Source organism: Nannobrachium achirus, assembly GCF_963921795.1.
Source record: "Nannobrachium achirus genome assembly, chromosome: 20".
Taxonomy (NCBI): Eukaryota; Metazoa; Chordata; class Actinopteri; order Myctophiformes; family Myctophidae; genus Nannobrachium; species Nannobrachium achirus.
The window spans coordinates 35,156,799-35,178,812 of NC_137827.1; the positions used below are offsets into that span (position 1 = coordinate 35,156,799).

The 22,014-nt window shown below is 39.8% G+C and overlaps 1 protein-coding gene across 1 annotated transcript; it reads left to right on the forward strand.

Annotated features, from left to right (window-relative positions):
• Positions 1-12,620: 12,620 nt before the first annotated feature.
• Positions 12,621-17,014, forward strand: stx11a (syntaxin 11a; the record flags this gene model as incomplete). Its single annotated transcript, XM_080751006.1, has 2 exons — positions 12,621-12,717; positions 16,119-17,014. 2 exons carry the CDS (start codon positions 12,621-12,623, stop codon positions 17,012-17,014), a joined length of 993 nt encoding a protein of 330 aa, XP_080607132.1.
• Between the last annotated feature and the right edge of the window lie 5,000 nt (positions 17,015-22,014).

Here is a 22,014-nt window from a genome sequence, read left to right on the forward strand (position 1 = left end):
ATTCAATGTGACTGTGAGTTAATGGAAATAGAGACACTCAATTGTGTGTTCTACATCAGAGACCACTCAAAGTGCAACAGTGGTTGACTAATGAAATATGAATATAGTTACACCCCAAATGACCAAAATAGCAGTTTCACAGCTTCCACTTGACATAAATATGAAACATTGATTGGTTCTCATTTGCAGCTTTTTACATTGAGGTCAAAGGTGGTCACAGGATGTTTAAAATAACAAAACAGCCACTGTCAGTGCTTGATTGAGCGGGTACTGAACCACTCTGATTTATACACACCGGAAATAGATCTACAAGCTCATAACACATCACAGCGTGACACATTGCAATGTGAGCTTGTAGATTGGCTATTTTCACAATCTATACTTGTTGTGTGCCACGGTCCAACACACGGTCACACACCGGAAATATATACTGTATATATAAGGGAAGAAATTGAATTTTGAAGTTTTACCTTTGGGTAAAAATTAGTGTCAAACCAGAGACAGGATTCTGTCAAAGGACGTGTCCAACCTAGACACAGGATCTAAATGTCTCAACAGAAGAGCAGGGAGACCAAATACAATCATCCCAATTGTATATGTTATATTGTATTAACATACCATACAAATACATTTGTATTCATCAAAACAAATTAAATAATAGAGCTTTAAGTGGCTAACAAGGAGTGTAAATTGGCATGTAAAAGTGTCTATTCTTCAGAAGAAGTGGTCTGTTTGATGTGTATACTGTCTTGCTGTTCCATCTGTCTGGGTTGTTGTATAGGTTGTTTTTTATTGTAAGTAGTTCATCTTCTTTCTGGTGAAAACAATGGCCACTGTTGATAGTGATTGGCTAAATCACCTATTGACCCCCTCTTCCATTCACGTATACTTTATATGAGCCACTCAATTCAACTTGATGGAAGAAGGCTTATTCAGTTCTCAAATACACTCAGTTCCCACTGACTGCCCAAGTCAGTTTTACACAGAGGACTAACTATGTCTGTTCCTACACTTCTTCATTGTCTTTGCCTGTCACTTTTGTTCCTGGCTGTCTGGCAGGAATGGTTGTTTGATTCGGTCGTCAGCAAATTTGAAACATGTGAAGGTGTCATATGTGTTTCCGGATCAAACCTTCTGCCAAGCCAATCAAATTAAGCTATGGGAAAATGTACCAGAACAGGAAAAGTGTATGCCACCATCTACCACCAAAATATTTCATTAGACTGGACAGGCGGCACATCCAGACTTGCATTTACAATACAGATAATTGACAGCTTGGACATGTGACTGAATTGAAACATCTTTCACAATTTTTTTTGATAAGGCTATAGTTATCTTGAAATGGCAGTAGTCTATACAAACAGCCTGTCAGAGAAGTTGCGTTACTCTGGCAACAAACTTTAAAAATGATAACGGGCTGTCAACTGATTGACTGGGACAGTGGGACACATTCATTTGGAAGTGGGCCAAAGTGCACCTCAGATTCAAGCTGTCACCTTTATGCATTAAATCATAAAAGTAGGCTACCATGGAATCAGTCCAGCTTAATACACATAAATCATCCCTATAATAACTCTCTGTGACTTAAAAGACAGAGCTACTAATCGACTTCCGGCTCGCCTAGTGATCGTGCTGTACATACAGTAGATAATCAATGTAGTCTCATCCAGAGTGCAGCCAGCGCTGGAAATTCCATACCTCCCTTGGGAAAATAGCTTTACTTAGGTTCTCCTAAGAATGGAAAGTCATTATTCCTCCTCCATGCCGCTCTCTCTGCTTTTATCCAAAACAGTTCAAAACCACTGCAGTTCTATATTTATAGCTTAGGTAGGCTTTCTATCCCCATCATCTATTACAATGCACTCTGCTTACGGGAAAAGGTTTTTAGAACTCATCATTGTACACTATATAATTCAGTAGGGTGGTTTTGCCTTTCTCTAGAAGGAAGCGGCATATCACCTTGTTTACAAAGCACTATTGCCCTTGTATCTGACCAGACTCCTGTCTATCAGAAGCTCAAGTCATGGTACCATCACAAGATACTGTTATATGGAGGTTCCTGAATCAGAGCAAATCTGCATGTATGGAACAAATGTCAGGAGAGCTTGAACTGTCTGTTGTAAATGTGGGTTTAATGTATTTTAATTAAAGTATTTTGAAGCATATTTTTGTGAATTGTGTGTATCTCTGTAGTAGCCTACATATGTCATGTAGGCCTATAAAGTCGTGTTGTAAAATGTCCCTTTCTGTATACAGTCAGAAAACCACTGAAAAAGAGACATTCTCAATTGATTTCCCTGAACTAAAGGTTTCGTAAATAGCCTATAAAACATTCAGATTACAGAAGCATCAGCAAGTACCAGCCTACAGTTGCTGCACAGTAAGAAGCAGAATCAGATATTTTTTTAATTAATATTAGGCCTATTATTGAAAATCGTGACTGCCTTGGAAAACATTTGCGTGATCCAAGCCATTAGTTCAAATAGGACAAGGAATATGTTGCAAATGGAAATGTTGGCAGGCAGCACTAGGATTCAATACTGACAGTGACAGCCTATTTAGACAGATAGTCTAAATGTTTCATACACAAGCTAAAATCAATTAAGTTAGGCCTATTGGTTCCCAGACTTTTTAACTCGAGATCCAAAACAGAAATGGACCCAACTAGTGAAAATAGCTGATCTACAAGCTCACAGTCACAACCATCACTTCACATCGCGTTGTGAGCTTGTTGATCAGCTATTTTCACTACTTTTTAATTTGTAGCCTATTTATTATTATTTGTGGGACCAGTGTATTATTAGGCTACATAATTACTTCGTTGTAAACTGTTAAGGCTATTGAGAAACGTATATAGGCCTAAGTATTTATTTGTTATGTTGCAACATTCAACGTTTGCACGGGAATAACAAGTCAGTCATGGCATGGCAACTCCTCTTGTGAACCGTGGTCCGTGCATAGAAGTAGGCAACGAATAAACAAGCCATTACCTTGTCTTCAGTTTGAACGGCATCCCCTGTGGCACTTTCCTCATCAGCCACTGTATCCTTGCTCTCATCCCGTTGCGCAGAATGTGTGTCTCCCATTCTCGGAACTGCAGCGCCTCGCTATCCGGAACGTGAGTGACTGTTCGCGGTGCTGAAAATATCCCAAATGCGCACAGGAGCGATGGAGAGCTCCCGGAGTGAGAGTGAGATATTGAATTCTCAAATGGTGCAGCCTGGCTCTTCTTGAAAACTCGTTTAGCAAACACCTCCTCCCCGCAGAATCACATGAAGGCCATATTAGTCCGGACGGTCCGGCACGCCTTTCACTGCATCAAAAAACCTGCCGAGTAGATTATGTCCTTACATGACTGAGAAAAACACCCATTCATCTCTAGCAGAAAGAACATCCACCACGATGCTTGGACTGGTCGCACGCATGTGTATGATAGGCGTGCGACCAAACTTATAGGTTCATTTCGGGCGGGTGGAGCTTTGTGGCATTTAAAGACATTATAAAATATGTATTATGGGCCTGTATGTATGAGGGAGGAGGGAGAAGTATACTCAGATTTGGACTTGAGTAAAGGTAGCCGGTAACACTTTAGGGTAGGGTAGCCTACTTTCTTTAACTAACGCTGAATTGTGAATTAAGCTTAATTCATGATTAGCTTAATCCATCACTTAATCATAAATTGTGTTACCAAGTAGCCAACCATTTAGCCTATACCACCCTGTAAAAATATGTTGAATACAGGACTTTTAATTATAAACACATTTGTTTCCTTAAAAGTCCTGTATTCAAAATCTTATGTCTGCTAACATTAGCCTAGATGTAGACCTAGGCCTAATAGCCTACTTATTATGCATAATGCTCATTTTAGAATACAGTAGGCCATATCATGTTATTGAACTCAACAAAGTTAGTAACTAAAGCTGTCAAATAAATGTGGAGTAAAAAGTACATTTGCCACTGAGATGTATAGGTCTATTCGTTAAGTATTAAGTATCAAGAAATGGAAACGCCCAAGTTACAGTAAAAGTAGCCTACCTTTAGGCTACTTACTGTATGTACAGTAGGCTACTTAAGTAAATATATACTCGGTTATTTACCACTGCTATTCATTCAAAGAATCCAAATTCCATCTTAGTTATCATTGAATAAATAGGCTATATGTTTAACATTATCACAATGAGCAGAATTTCAGGAGTCAGGTCTTGTCCCTTGGACATAAATAAGCTTAATTATTCGAACATCTGGTTGTTTGAATTCAGTTTCCTTCAATGAACGGAACTTAATCGAATCCTGCTTAAAGTTAATTTCTTCCCATTTGAAAGTAGACAAAATTCATTAGAGCCAGACAGCCAGCTTCACTTACAATGAATGGTCTGATTCGAGACAAAGACAAAGTTTGGACACAATTGCGTGAGAACCATTGATGGCCCATAAAACAAACATTGCTTCAGCTATAAGAACTGAACAATTTATTTATTTTGTGCAAATGAGACCTATAAACATTTAGGCTACCATACCCTCCCCTTCTATGTTTTTGCAGTTTTTTTTCTGACAATATCTACTGCATGTTATATGAGATAAATAAAGGTTTCCTGTGTAAATAGGATCTCCTTTTAGTACCTTTTCCTATGCAAACTTCTAATAAAGTCTTCAATCAATCAATTGTAATTCATATTTAGTTTTCTTTATATTATGAGGTGAGACTTATGAATCACTTCATAAGTCTCACCTCTTTACAAATGGTGCATAATTATATCCTTTTGTAACAAAATATTTAAATTGTAGGTTACAGAAGTCTACATCTTGAGCTTTATGTCCATATGAAGTGACAGCTGAGATTCTCTCTCCTCCAGTACATATAACATTTGGCCCCCTTTAAAACGGGAACCTATACAATTACACTGATAAATGACCAAGCAAATCACATTATATGTGGACATGCCAGCTCATGGTTCATGACTTTCCATACTACTGGCAGATCTCACTCTAGCGGTCTCATGGGAAACATGCCCCCACCCCCACTACCATCATGCAACCTTGACTATCTTGGAACTCACTCTTGCCAAAACAACGGAATGTCCATTGCTTCCGTTGCTGGGAATAAAGACGGTTTTGTAACTTCTGTCATAGCACATCTGTAGACGTGTGTCTGTTTACGAAGAAATATTAATATTTGAGGCTAGCAGTTAAATAATGCAATTGTCTGTGGCTATTTTTGTAACAATCCACATAATCTTAATTCTGAATAAGCAATGCAACCACAACACATTCATCATCAAGCGTTTGTGTTCACACAATGTAGTCAAGTGTATAGTGGGATGTGAGAGGATTACAATAGGGTAAGGTTTTTGTGTATACATGGAGCATACATTCATTTGGTGGATTTCTTCAATAGTTTATTCAAAACACCTTAAGAAATCTACATCCAATGTATTCAGCATAGAGTTCTATTCCAAAATACAGACTCACATTTGAGTTGCATGTATAGGCCTACTCACTGTATCACTTGTTGAAACCATGAATCATCCATTTGTGTGAGCAAAGCAAGTTATCAGCAAAAGGTATAGCTTGGGTCATCATTGTGTATTAATGTAAAATTCCAAGTTTAGCATTCCATTCTCTAATATACAGTGCTTATAGCTTTAACACAGCAGTGATTAAAGTTCTACTAAATTGAAACCACAACAGTATACCATGTTATGTAAGGAACAAGAAGCTTGCTTGAAAACAGAAATCAACTGACTGGTCAAATGTTACTCTGGAGCAAAACAGACTTTATCATAATGTAATTTGGAGATTAAACAGGGGCATGCGGACAGACTATCACGAGCAGAACAAACAGCCACACATAGAGCAGTCTGAAACAGTCCTCTAATGTTGCCTACAGTATACAGCAAGAACCTCTTTGATAATTCAATGTTCATCTTCCAGAGGGAGTGGTGGGCTCTTCTTGGAGAACTGACTTAGAACTGCAGCATCGTGAGGGCTTGTTTTATTTTCAAGGTCTGTCTGTCTGTATGTATGTATGCAGTATGCACTGTTTGGAATTCTAGTATTGTGAGGATAACTTCATGCATTCTAGTATTGCATTATGAACTAAACATCCCAACTTATGTCTATGAGAACCAATTAGGCTTGAAGTCTATTAAGTTGACGGTCAGTATACCTTAATTAACCAATTTTAGTGACCAATTTGATTCCGAAGTAATGAACATTTCAATAAACATAAGAGGTAATGCCTTTAACCCTGGTCCTTAGTCATTTAGTACTGCTGGTTTTCTATCCTACCAAGAAGGGAATGAGACTTGGCAATCACCAGAATTCTTTGTCACGGCTGACCATTAGTAAATGATCATAAAATAGTGTAATAAGTGTATTCACCTTTGACTGAACTGTACATTGAGATATACAGTATGTTCATTTACTGGAGCATGCCAGCGTTGACCTCCTGATTTGCCATGGTGCAAAGCTGGAGACAGGTCAACCTGAAACGGCAACAAAATATTACCTTTTGAAAAGTTAGACCTTGGGAAATCCACAAGAGCACAGAGACCGCTCTGAAACACATGACAAACATCCATGTTAATTCAATAAAATGGCCTGAGACACTGGTGTTTCTGTGAAAAACCTCAGTACTAAGTTAATAAGATGAGTTAATTGCAGTCACAGCTCACAGCTACACTATGGTAACTGTATGGTAACTGGAAACAGCTGATGTTTTCTTCACTGATTACAGCATTCAGAATGCTGAGGTCTGAGGGGATATGATGAAACACACATGAAGGGACCATCTGGGTACCCCCAAAAGAAGAAACAACACATGTTGCATAACAAGTGTTGAGTAGAGTTTCTGGGAAGGGGAGCTTGGGTAGCTGATCTGGAAAAATAAATTACTCAGGATTTTGGTTGAGGGCAAGATGTCATAGAAGAGCTTGTTGAGGAGGGAGCTAAATATGTTAAATATGTATGAGTAGGAACACAGATAGCAAATGCTGATTTTAGTCCTTTAGTTCAGCCTACATTGTGTCCAGTTCAAGTTCTTGTAAGTTTGGGAGCTAAAAAGGGATTCCAGATTGGTCAGTGGACAGTCAGAAAATCAATCTGCTCACCAAGAGTGGTGTTTCAATCCTCCATGGTGCCCCTGGCTTGGCCTGGCACTCCAACCAACACAGTTGAGCCATAATGTAATGTCATTGTTGTATCATTAAAGACACAGAAAGCCCTTTAAAACATTGGAATAGTTAAAAAAAAAAAAAAAAAAAAATCATAAGACAAACACCTATAACAAAGACAAAACTACTACTTAAAAAAGAAGGGGAAAAAGCCTGTATACACTGCATTTTTGGTGAGAGATGCCAAATGAGATGCATGCAGGTGGTGTCCTTTTCAATGAACCCTCTGATTAGTATGTTGTAATTTGTACTCTTGAATCCTTAAATATGTTTTAAAGCATGTACTTTTGAATAGTTGAGTATTTTAAAAGCAAATACTCCAGTACAAATTTGACTGAGCAACTTCCACTTGTAGTGGAGTAATATTTGACCAGTGGTTGCGACCATAGGTCGCAGTTTAATATCAGAACCGTCAGCTTGTCCGTATACGTCCGTCCGTCTGTCTGTCTGTCTGTCTGGACGTGTACACATCTTTTACGGTCTATGGGGTTTCTGCTTTGCATCATGCTCTGATGTCACTTCAATGTCACACTAACATAATCCCTTTTATGCCCATATATGGAGTTCCCTGATGTCATCAATATTAAGCCCATATCTAACAGGACTTCATATGGGAATGCCCATATATGGAGGCCACATCGGCCACATACCACACTAACAGAATCCATATATAGCCAAGACAGCCCATAGCTGTGTGGCTGGTTCTACAGACGGGCATAAAAGAGTATGATGTCAGATGTCATAGACATCATAGGACTTTCACATAACAAATACTGAGTAACCATATTTGGGCCCTCACAGCATATCTCCATATACAGTAAGCCTACATGGATGGGTACCAGGGGTCTCCATATATGGATAACTCCTCCGATACACTGTACATCACTGGCCAAATGGCCAAGACATGGCGCGATGTCGCTTGTCGCCCTGAGGCGTCTTACTAGTATTATTTATACTTTGAATCAAGTACTGGGGTTGAGTGCTTTGTTCAACACTGATGATATGATACACAAATTAAATTAGTAGGACCACAGAACATTGCACATGCAAATTTCATATCCAGGAATTCATGTTGGACATTATAGACATTCATTACCCATGCCCATACACTGTCTTTTGAGATCTATACTTCACGCTGTGTGCTTTTCCATGGAATTATCTGATTTATTTACCAGCCATGGCCATGGCCACCCTTATCGCTTACAGCCAAGGAAATTCTAATTAGACTGAAAAAGGTATGTTGGTACTGTAGATTGTGTGTGTGTGTGTGTGTGTGTGTGTGTGTGTGTGTGTGTGTGTGTGTGCGTGTGTCATTGAGTTCATTCAGTCACTTATGGAGTGATGAAATTACAGCATTGGATTGGCTGTACAGAAGGTACAGTATACTAAGTATGTGTTAATGTAGCTAATTTAATTTACAAAGGTGCTATAGGTCTAGTCTCAAATAAATTGACAGTCCTTACCTTAAACCAAAGAAACTTAATTTAAACAAAGGCCCAGGGGAGTAGCCTAGATGTAAAGGGAATAAAATGCACATGCAGGAGTTGGGAGCTGCTGCCAAGTCTTGCCAGTCTTGTTCTAATATCCACCACACAGTAAAAACTAGCATATTTAATGAATTCTGTGAAAGTGTAAAAGAAGGATTTTGCTGTGCAGGCAGGTTATTGTCTCAAGTGTTCTTCTATATGTTCTGTCATTATGTCAAGGATAGTGAATACCGGTAGTTTGTTTTTCTTTTCCAATAATTCAACCAAAATGTTTTGGTTGATTAAAGGTCTATGCAACCATTCCACCTTAAAATAAACGTGTTATTCTGGGGTCAGAACAAATGTTCTCATTGTTAATTTAATTCTGAGAGTGTAAAAACGATCCCAGGTCTAATCAGGTCAGTTTTACTCTCTAAGTGAACTTAACAATAAGCATTGTGTTGTTTCTCTATGGTAATTCTCTAAACACAATCAGTAACAACAATCTCTACCTGTAAAATATAATATATCATTGCCATGCACAGACTCCAAGAAGGGCATGGGCTCAAGCCTGGTCTAATATTCAACAGTCATGATTATAACTATAATAATAGCAGCAGCAACAACAAAAAAAACACTAGTTGTAAAAAATAATTTAGCCTATATTTATTTTTCTAAAATGGCATCTCAGCCAAAGAGGCAGTGGCCCCTACTGGAAGTGCCTATATGTTTCCAGAGAGAGTTTAGACATTTCTTCCATCTCTAGGACTCCAAACTTTGTTGCCATCTTGTGGTACATATGTGTTAAGTCTGGATGTTGTATTTAGTGTTGTGTGTGGTGTTTCTCTCTCTCTCTCTCTCTCTCTCTCTCTCTCTCTCTCTCTCTCTCTCTCTCTCTCTCTCTCTCTCTCTCTCTCTGTGTGATCCTACTCCTAGAAAATGGGTACAAAGGGTAAGACTAGAATATGAGTCAGTTTTTAATATATAAGATCTCCTATGAAAAACACACCAGACAGTTTCAAAATGTAGGTTTGTCCCTCTCCTAACTCACAAGCATATTTATACATTTCTGACATGATGCCAGTGAAGAGAAGGAGGAGGAGTAATGAAGTAAGAGTCTTTGGTATAGGTCAGTTTTGTCAAACTCAAGTCTTGCAACCTGCGACATGAACCACCAGACCCCCTTGGGCAAAAAACACAATAGGCATAACATCTTGACTCTGAGGCCCTCCCTTGGCTGGGACACATTGACCTCATTTTAATTCACGGGTAAAACACTTATCCCCTTTTTAAAAGTAGTTCTTACAGCCCTGAGCTATATCACAGGTTAGAGGTCAGCAGATGTGTGCTCTGCTTATCTCAAAACCTCCCCTAGGCCAATCTCCAGACACACTGGAGTCAGAAATTAGTAGTATAATATTACTGTAATCCCTGACATGTGCTAACCAGGATCTAGGGTAGGCTCTGCTAGGCCAATCCAATTTCATTCATTCATTTGTTGACATTGGTCAAAATGTAAAAAAAAGAATAGCACAAAAAAAATCTACATGTCACATTGCGACACTGTTGTACGATGAAGTATTAAACAGAGCTTTTTTAACGTTGATTCATTGATCTATACAAAATATATAATTATAAAAAACATGCTTCTCAATTATTTGATTAATTGAAAAAGTAATCGACAGAATTATCTCTAAGAAAATAATCAATAGTTGTGGCCCTAGCTTCTGTAATACTTTCAGTAGAAGGAGACTCCAAGTCTGCTAGAATGAAGGAAGTATGACTTGGGAAATGGAGCTGACTAATCACACTATGGTAATGACTGTTTGTCACTGCAACAAATCAACTGCCCAACTTCCTTCTTCCATTACTTTTTAACCTATTTTCTATGACCAGGTGAATGATTAAACAGGAAAATGATGCAGCCTAAATGATGCACCAGCAAAGATAAAGTATATCGCTGTAAAATATTCAGTGTGGCACTCACAAAGTCACAGATGGATAACACTGTGGATACTTACTGTGCAATTTAAGAAATAATTTATTTGTAATTTAGTTTCGACTTGTAAAGATTAAAATGTTCTCTATTCTCTTATCTATCTACATTGTTTATATTTCTTCACATAAAAAATCATACCAGTTTGGTTACTTAATATTGTGAACCAGCAGTCCCATTCTCATCATCACTAATTTCTGCATTTAGCCAACTGACCACAAACTTGAGCTTGTTTAGCCACACCCATTTGATAACATAATCTCAAGTACTTCCCCTTTTCATTTCAAACATGTTCCTTCTCCAGTGGCTGTTTAAGACATTTGTACAAGTTGATGATATCTCAGTCTTATTTGCTTTTCACAATATTACATATGCATTACATACATTAAATCTAATGGAACGCAGGAATAAAATATAATGGCGGTATTGAGAATACAATTTTTTGGTGGATAAAAAGAGGAACAAAAAGGTTTTGAAATAGAGAAAGGGGAACAGAAAGGTTTTGAAATAGTCTGGTCTTGAATGCAGGAGATTAAGGGATGGTTTTCTGGACACAGATTAACACACTGTGTGTGTGTGTGTGTGTGTGTGTGTGTGTGTGTGTGTGTGTGTGTGTGTGTGTGTGTGTGTGTGTGTGTGTGTGTGTGTGTGTGTGTGTGTGTGTGTGTGTGTGTGTGTTGGGGGGGTGGGGGGTGTCTCTGCTCTAAATTGTCTTGAGACAACTTGCTATGATGTGGCCCTATAATAGGCTAAAATTGCATTGCATTGAATTGAATTAATCAGAGTCTGGGAAAGAAGCTCTATGTGTTCAAAACAACATTTTTGAATCCCTTAATTGTGTTAAGGGATGATCAGATTTATTTGCTGGCCGTCGTGTCTGAACTACCAACTACTTAAAGATCTTTAGATTTAAAAGACTTGTAGAAACAATGCAAAACAACATAAACTCACCGTACATCATTAAATACTTGCATGTAATGTTTTAAAGGAATGCAGTGTTTGTCAGAAACTAATTTGTTCCTGCTACCCAGTAAAACTACACAGGTCTGCTACAACTCTCAGTTCTTGTACAGAAAACTAGACCAGGTCACCTGGTCGTGCCAGACCCGCAATGAAAACTAGTATGGCACTGAACTAACACATGAACACACAGGATTTTATAGTCTCAGCAACAAAGCGTAGTGAGCTTGTAGATCGGCTGTTTTCACTAGTATGGCACTGAACTAACACATGAACACACAGGATTGTATAGGCTGAGCAGCTGGAAATGTTTGTGAGCTTGTAGATGGGCTGAGGAATTTATAGTGTCAGCAGCTCGTCAGCCAACTCAACTCAGCTGGTCCTGTACAGGTGACGGCACTCAAGGCAATCAGCCCAGCAAGGGAAGGGAGGGGCAGATGAGCAGGCACACTGAGGAAAAAAGGGACAGGCACACTGAGGAAAAGAGGGACCGACAGACCGACCGACAGACTGACCGACAAAGCCTTATGTAGGCCGACCCCCTGGGTCTGGCAAATACTTCACTGCAGTAATACACCATCTCTGGGAGTTAACCATCACACTAAGAAGGTGTGTGTGTGTGTGTGTGTGTGTGTGTGTGTGCCCAAGGACAAGGTGGAGGGGCCTTCATTATTTTATACTTTAGCTATAGAAAAATAGCAGATAAACAAGCTCACAGCGCGGCACCGAGTGCCACGCTGCGAGCTTGTAGATCTGACTATTTTTGAAAAGTCGTGAAAATGTTCTTGTGGGGGGTCCCTGGAACTAAATATTTTGAGATGGGGGTCCTTGGCCAAATACATATAATTTTGGGGGTCCTTTACATGAAAAAGTTTGAGCACCACTGACATAAAAAATATATATATATTCAGTCTAAATGGATTAAACCCCCTATGAAGAACATTCATGGGGGGACCGCAGTGAATCCTTGTACCCAGGGCCCAGAGTTTGGTGCGACACCCCTAGTTCAGCTACAATGATTTGGAGATGAGACACCAGGAGGGCTGCAAGAGGCAGATCCAGAGCGAGATGGACATTGTGGGACAAGAGGTCACAGAGGAAGAGCTGGGTGAGATGATGGAGAGTGGGCTGCTGTGGAACGTGTTCAACCAAACAAGCTCAACCTCCAGCCAGGTTCAGATTTTATGCACCACATGTCTGGAACAAAACCCCCCAGAAAACTGCAGGTCTGGTTCAAAATAATAATAAGCCTATTCAAAATAATTCAATGTTTTGTGTAACACTAATTGCCTTGTTGAAATATTCTGTTTTTACACCACATTTCAACAAGTTTGGTTGTATTAAAAATGTACTATTTGAATTAGGCTACAAATGAACTTGCTTTGACAAAGAACCCATAATTGCAAGGAAAACTAAACTCTGTCTTCCCCCCATTCTGGTCTCCCTATGCCTATAGGCTACTGTCTTATAAAGTAGTAGTAGACAATGACATGTCATGCCATAATATAATTTCGATATAACAACAATATCCTGACATTTAGGCCTACCAAATAGGGGGCAATAGAAATGGCCTAATAAAAAATAATCTGTGTGCGTGGGCTTCTAAACACGAGGAAAATAAATGATAGGCCTACGCCATTGGTTCTCAAAGTGGGGTCCGGGAACCCCCAGGGGACCTTGAGGGAGTACAGTGGGTCCAGCTAAATGAGTTGGGAACTATTTGTACACTCTCGGGGTTAAATTAACATTGATTTTACAATATAAATTGGGGTCTCACTCTCAGAGATAGAAATAGCTTTAGCCTAAATAGAGCCCCATAGCCCTACTGGGGGTCCTTGAAATTAAAACGGTCGGGTTGGGAATCACTGTCTGCTATGAGGTTTTCAAATGGGAGTCCGCAGGCTATTAAAGTGTCGATTTGGGGGTCCTTGACATGAAACAGTTTGAGAACCACTGGCCTACGCGATGTGTCGTTTGCTCAGCTGTCAGGAGGACCCTGCAAATACAGTGGTGAATAAAACAAGGCGTGATCTTCCGCGTTGGTTTGCAGCACCTGCTGCTGCAGCGCCTCTGTTCTCTTTATTTGTGTATGAGGAAAGTTTGACTGGAGTGGACTCACTCACTCCCACACCGCGGGAACTCCCATCAACTCAACTGTCGGTTATTCATGTAGATGATGTTGACATTTCGTTCACACTAACGAAGAGACATGGTTAAATGAATCGTTGCGTAGACTCTTCTTCATAAGTGCTTCTGCGAGTGTGTAGGCGATTTGGAGGATCTTCGGAACGTACAATAAGGTAGGCTATGTGTAATGTCACATATTTTGTGTGTCTGTGGTGGGATCATTACAGGATTACGTATAATTGTCTCTATCTTTAACTATTTAATATGGCGATTTGTAAAGAAGATACAAATTCATTGCCCTTTACACATTTACGTCTGATGTAGCCTACTTGTAGCTGCAAAATTGTGTTGAGGATGCTGTTCCCTATACGCTGCAGTCCTTGAGCTCGTCCTTGCTTTGGAAATCGTGTGATACTTTTAGAAACTTAACTGTATTGTTAATATGAACCTCAAGCACCTCCAGGCAGGCCTACATTAAATAGCCTTAAATAGGTCTATATACAGTATACACAGATAATACAACATTTTGTGATGGCGACAGACCATGGCTCTAAGGAAGTAGCCTACCATTTCCTCTTTAAAGATGTAGCCTGAGAGTGAGACAGAGACTATGACTATGACCATGTTCTATTTGGGTCATGGCCATCTGGCTCTAGAAGTCACATCTTGGCCAGCTAATTATGACTCTTCGGACAGACACAAAAAGTATAATGAAAACATTTGATTTTGTGATGTGATCAAATCATCTAAATCTAAAATCTCCCTATAGGCAATCAAAATATCTTTCAAAATGGTCTTAATTTATTTGCATAATGTCCTGCTAACATTAATTCTGTCATCAGAATGGAATTATAGCTTGGCCAATGCATACTACATTTATAAAAAGGCAAGGTCTTTTGCTCAGTAATGAAAACACCCTGTTGTGTTTTGACCAGTCCATTAACATGGTTTCCTGGTGTGGGACGTGGGAACCTCTCAATACCCAGACACAAGCTGGCTCAGGTGTTTAACCAGGCCAGCAAAATGATTGGAGACTTAATAATTAATTAATAATTGCAACTCCAGAATGAGTTGGTTCATATTAAACCAAAAAGGGAACCTGCACTTCCTCACTCATTATTCCAAGAGTTACCACTAGCCACTAGGCACTTTGGTTGACCCTGGTGGTTTTTAAAATGTGCTATATAAATAAAATTGACTTGACTTGACTAGCCAGGATAAATGTGTATAAGAAATACTTTGTGACCCCTGCTGTGACCACTCAATACAGGGACATAAAATACCACACCACACCCAACTGCTGCTTATGAAAATATATTTTATGTTTTGCTGTTGTATTTTTGCTGCACGTTACTGTCTGTTTCACAATGTTTTGCCAGAATGCCTGAAGGCAAATTTCCATGTTTCCTATATGGGACCATGCATAAAGTTGTCTTGTATCCTGGCTACCAGAAAGCAAGTCCTAAGCACAGAACGTTACAGACAGGGTTCCCACATATTTTCCCCAAAGCATTTCCAAAACTTTTCCAAAACGTTTCCAGAATATTTAACCCAATTTCCAGGACTATATCGTCGTTGTCGGGTGGAAACCTTGTATCTCCAAGTTTAAAATGTGTACGTTCTTTCGCAAAGTAAAGCCCTGCTTCATCACACAAGGCCGTCAAACAAAAGTAGTGAAAACAGCAGATCTACAAGCACACAACGCCCGGCTGTTTTCACGAGTTTAAATCATTTTTAAAATGATAAATGCAAAACGAATGGTTTTGGACATACAAGGTCTCCACCCGACAACAACAATATAACAATAATTCAGCGTAATAACGAGTTGCTTACGCCTATGTGCAATGCCCAAAGACAGGCATAGCAAAAATAAAAGTAGCTTTTTCCCCCCTGACTGTCCAGGACCCTTGATCAATTTCAAAACTTTTCCAGTACTGGAAAAATATTTTTCTAATTTCGAAATATTTCCAGGAATTTCATGACCGTGGGAACTCTGTATAGAGAATAATGCCCAGAACCCCATGTATGGAGATAACTGACGTACACGTGTCAGGACTCCATGAATCCCAGTCACATGAGACTAACGTCATAGAAAGTACACAGAGACCAACATCACCATTCACCACAGTTGATGTCACAAACCGAACGGCCCATAAGGAGGAGATATGCACATGTGTTGTGTCACGGGTATGACACGACACCCCTGATGATGAGCTAGTTAGTTGAGAGTGTTTCAGCAGCAATCTACTCTACGTCAATTGTCAAATTATATATAATTCATCAACATAGAATCTAACAACCAGCCTAAGCGCTAGATTTATCAAGCGCATATTATTACCCTGTTATTACCATTACTTTTTCAAAATAAAACAAAGGCTCTTCCCTTCCATTTTGCAGGCAATATGAAGGACAGACTAAGTGACCTCCATCGTGCCAAGCCTGCAGCCACAGAGAGCAGGCCTGGGGAGCAACAGGCCAGTGAGCATGGGGGGGGCGAGGAGATGCTGGAGCAAGTGGCCATCGTGTTCCACGGAGGAGAAGATGTGATGGACAGCATCTACAAAGAGGTCCAGTCAATGCGGAAGGAGATCTCCCTGCTCAGGTTGGACGTGAAAGGTCTTGGGAAGCAGAACACCAGATTCCTCACATCCGTCAGAAGGATGAGCAGCATCAAACGAGATTCCAACACCCTCGGACGTAGCATCAAGGCCCGAGCGCAAGCGATTTATGCACGTTTGGACAGGCTGGGGAAACGGAGCAAGGAGCTGGAGGAAGAACATGGGCCCAACGCGGCTCTGGTGCGCATTGTGCGATCACAGTATATGTCTCTGACCAATGTCTTCCACGAGGCCATGTCTGAATACAACGAGGCCGAGATGACCCAGAAGGAGAACTGCAAAACCCGCATCCAGAGGCAAGCCGAGATCATGGGCAAGCAAGTAACTGGAGAGCAGATCGATGAAATGATAGAAACGGGCAAGTGGAACGTGTTCTCTGACAACCTGCTCACCGAGGGGAGAGCTGCCCGGTCGGCCCTCACAGAGATCGAGAATCGCCACAAGGAGCTCCTCGAGCTGGAGGGCCGCATCCGGGACATTCACGACCTCTTCTTTCAAATTAACTTGCTGGTGGAGGAGCAGGGGTGCATGCTGGACAATATAGAGTCAAACGTAGATAACGCCAAGGAATACATCGCCAAGGCTACGACTGAGATCCAGAAGGCTGTGAAATATAAAAAGAGAAATCCATGCAGACGCTTCTTCTGCTGTTGTTTCCCTTGCTGCAATAAGTAAAGGTATCAGTGTTATACAGGTATATCTCTCAAGTGGAGATTTGACTCCTGCCTCCCATTTAGAACGGGTACACATTTTGTGTATCATTATTTTATGCTTTAACTATTGAAAAATAGCAGATATACAAGCTCACATACAAGCTCGCAGCGCGGCACTCGGTGCCACGCTACGCTTGTAAAGCTTGAAAAATCGTGAAAATTTGAATTTTGACCCGATTCTTTAAGTGTCTTGTGAATCCTTCTAAGATTTTTTGAAAAACCTATGTTTCTATGTCAGCAATCTGGCCAGCCCTCGTCAAAGAAAAGATCCTTTTCACTTAACTGGAGCTCTGTTAGTCTGTTCTTGAGAGACTACTATGTCAGTGGTTCTCAAACTTTTTCATGTGAAGGACCCCCAAAATGATATGTATTTGGCCACGGACCCGCATCTCAAAATATTTAGTTCCAGGGACCACCCAGAAGCAAACTTTGAGTTACAAACGTTCCCTTTGAAAATACATATATTCAAAGATTTGCACACATTTTCACGACTTTTTCCAAAAATAGCAGATCTACACTCGGTGCCGCGCTGTGAGCTTGTATATCTGCTATTTTTCACTGGTTAAAGCATTCAATAATTCTAGGCCTAAATGGGTTAAAAGTGTTAGCCAGGGAGCCATCCCGCTACGCTACGTTCAGTGCATTTGTTTTGTCACTTCACTTCTCAAGTGACAAAACGAATCCACTGAACGTAGCGCAGCAGGCTGGATCCCAGGCTATAAAAGTGGTGTCAGAGGCCAAGACATTAGTTATTTTCATTTCAATCAACTTCCTGTCTGCTTTTGCTTTTGTGTATTTATTTAGTTTGAATGACAATGTTTTGCTTTCATTACTGGTTTAATTTCACATTATGAAAAAACGATTTCAAGTTAACTCCCATATCTAGCTGGTCTCAGAGAAAAAGGCATTGTAGCTCCGTCTGTTACTATCAGTCCATATAGTATGCAAATTCAATTGTGTTATCATGGTGCATTTACATATACAGTACATATAATATATATACTGTATTTTTAATCCAAGACAACGGTTGTCCTTGTTCTTTAAAAATTATTTTAAATGCGAATGAATGTAATTGAACATAACATATTTTATAATGTGATTGTTAAATAATAAATGCCACTTCTATGGCTTGTCAATTATGCCCTGAACAATTTAGTATGTGTTAATGCTGATGTGTTGAAATAGTTGGAATAGTTGCTACACAGATTTTGAAATTCAGTGAACACCGTACAGACCCTCTGTGGTTATTTAGCTAAGCAGAGAGAACAAGATAGCATTGTGCAACTATCTACCACAGTGGCAGTTACCCAGCAGCCTGGATATTGTTATCCAGGTTAGGGCTTGCTTGTCTGTTTCACAAGGTCTGTTTCACACCCAAGAAAACATGCACTATGAAGTGTTAAGTGTTAGTACAACAGGATATATATATATATATATATATATATTATTATATAGGATATACTTATTATTGTAAGACTTTAGATGACTCATAACATGTACCGTGTAACCTTAAAGCTATACTGTGTAAGATTCTCAACTAGTGGTCAGTAGCCATATAGCAAACCGCGGTCGCGTTCGCGTCTTTCGCCCGTTTTTCGTACCTTCACACCCCCGCGTCTGCCTCCACAACGCCGAGAGCTATCTTTAGAGGGGTCCCTGGTTCCTGTGCGTTCAGGCATTCCGGAGAAACGGACTATTTCACCCTGTCTGGTAGGCGAGAATTACCTTTTGAGTAAAGAGACACACGGGCGACTACAAATATGGCGACCCCACTTCAAGATGCGCTGCATTGGCCGGTAGTGTACCATGTGTGCATGATCGGCGATGTGATTGGGCAACGTATACACAACGTATACAGATGATGCAGATTACGTAATCATGGCGCGAAATTCTCCCCCCCTCACGGCTCATAGAAAACATATAAAGAGAAGGCTTCAGAAGCTGAAAATAACGGAGTGGGTGTTCTAAAACTTTAGCGATTTAACAGTTAGGACAATTTTAAGATTTGTTTTATAAAAAAAGTTACATAGTAAAACTTTAACTAATAAAGTTTATTTATGTTCACACAAAGAAAATGTTCACACATTCCATTGTTTTAGTCAAATAGATTGAATGTGGGTCTCATTTTGGAATGAAACCATGTCATCTTGTTGTGAACTGTGGAATGAGGTGAGCAAGAATACCATGAACATGTTATAAGCTACACTTCAAACACATATCTCCTGTCCAAAGACACCAAGAGTTTGTTAGCAATTCCATTTCATCACCGGCAACTTCACACTTGAACATATTTAGCTGGAGCTTTCAATACTTCCTCAAATGTTTGGGGTGGATAAAGAAATGTTCATATACTTGCTTAACTTCCACACTTTCCTCTGTGTGTTGGCTAAGCTTTCCAAACTTTTAAACATTGGAATTTAAAAGTGTTCTTAGGCACTTACTTTCTCATCGACTATTTAGATCTTCTCATTGACTTCTCATCGACGACTATTTAGATCAGCAATTCTTGACCTTTTTTAAGTCAGTCCAGTATCCAGGTCCATTTCCAAATAAAAATGTAAGCTTTCTTTTTATTGTGTATTACATTGCCCCCAACTTTTAAAATTAGGATTTTGGTTTTGGTCAAAACCACTTGAACAGCAGCATCCATATTCTGGGTGGGTGGGGGATATAGGCAATCTAGAAAATCCCAACACGTCGCACTGTGGTGCATTGTGAGCTTGTAGATTTGGTGTAGAGGTGCTTCCCCACTTCTAAAAGAAGCACCCTGAGAGGTGTTCCCCCACTTTTTCCCACACTTCCCAGAAGCCGTGAGATGGTAACCTAAAACAACGTGAAGCATACTGGACAGTGGCGTAGAGCCATGGGTTGTGCCAAGTGCGACCTCGCCTCACAAACCAAGCTACAAAAGCAGACAACTCTGCATATCAATGTGTGACCTGTTACTGTCAGTACTGTAGTCCAAACAGACTTGCAACCTGTGTGTGTGTGTGTGTGTGTGTGTGTGTGTGTGTGTGTGTGTGTGTGTGTGTGTGTGTGTGTGTGTGTGTGTGTGTGTGTGTGTGTGCGCGCGCGCGCGTGTGTGCTCACTTGCTATGAGTGAAGTTACAACTCACAAGTTGACATGGAAGGAACCAGTAGATTATCAAGTCAACTCAGAATATGCGCTAGTAAAGGCTGGTTGAGTGTGTTGTTAATTACTGTTTTATGGTCGCTTGAATTTATATATGGGAATCAATGGGACTGCCGTAAAATAACAATTAATTACTTGATGAGCCCCAAAATCGGATTCCTGAATACGCCACTGATACTGGATAGATACATTGCAAACTCTTCACCCCAAAGAGTTTAATGATGAATTGTTACTGAATGTAATGCTATAATGTCATCATGCAAAAATGTCCTGAGGTTTATTGGGGCCTCACTTTGCCCTCTTAGAACTTCTTGCCTTATGGGGGATTTCAATATCCACTCTCTGACAATCTGTCTGTGACTTTTGCCTCTTAAAGGTAGGGAATTTCTTTAAAAATAATTGTTAAATAGCTCTATATTCTGTTAGTACTCATTCAGTTCAGTTGTTTTTAATGATGTCACCTTGTACCGATCTTCACCACAATACAAGGCAAGAAGTCACCTCTTGATAATCACAGACTTCTCCTAATGATTGGTTGATCATGAGTCATGACCCAAGTGTGTGTATTTAAAGTAACTCAGTCAAACTGTGACCGAAACACTTCTTGAGTTATAAAATGAATTGTTCCTGTACTGTGCAGTTTGGCAGTGTGTAGGCTTGTTTTGTTATTATTGTTAATGTTCTCCACCACTTTTACAATTAGAATTCAGCACTCTCTCGTGCCACAGAAGCATGGAAGATGCAAGCAAGAACAAAATACTACCTTGTGCAATTGTGATGGATAGAGCCATAGTGGTCAAAACACTTGAACCCCAGCATCCATATTCCGGAGGGGAGCTATAGCCCAAAATAGTCCATCTACAAGCTCACAATACGTTGGGGACTTGAACAAAAAGGAATATAGGGGAAATTACAAAAACAAAACAAAATAGAAAATAAATAAGTGTGTTGGCACTTAGAACTGTAGTTATTCCTAGATTGCACGCATTGATATTAGTTCAATGTATATAAAGTATTGGTATGCATTATTGCAAAACTGTATTGTTATGCTGATGTTGCTATTGCTGCTATTGTATAGGCCTATTTACACGGTATCTATACACATGGTTAGGGTTAACCCTAACCCTAAGTTATTGCACATTATCTTTTATTATGTTGATGTTGCTATTGAGGCTATAATAATTCTTCAAGGGTATTTTTCTTACATCTTTAAATATTGTTATTGTTGTCATGTTGATGTTGCACAGTACTGCCACTCTACACGTGATATTCGCTACTTGTACCTACATGTACAAGCTGTCACTTCAACAGTGACAAAAAATGTATTCTTGATCATTGACTCATGCGTTCCTATACGCTGTCTGTAGACAGTAGACATGGTCTGATCCTTCCCCTACACTCGCCAGATGTGAGTTAAACTGTAAATGATCTTGTGCTTTGGGGCATACAGCACTGTACATCCCTGGGTATGCAAAAACACCCACTACGTATAGTGGGTACATATATGAAGTATAAATGGGCCTAAGTGCTGTATACGTTATAACTATAATTTTGCGGTTTGAGTGTCATGGTGTTATGCTGTCTCTGCAGAGTTACTAATACCACAGTTTCAAATCATTAGCATTATCACCTAAACCCTCAAAGATGATAACTGCAGGAGGACATTATAAGAAAGATGACAAATAGGCTACTGATTGGTTGTATATTATTACTGGCCCCAAGGATCAGTACTACAGGCACTTAGGATCTCACCTTTCCATCTTCAGAGCAGATGTCCATACTATCTGCGCTCATCTTGGTTCTAGGCTGATCTGAACCCTCATGAAGCT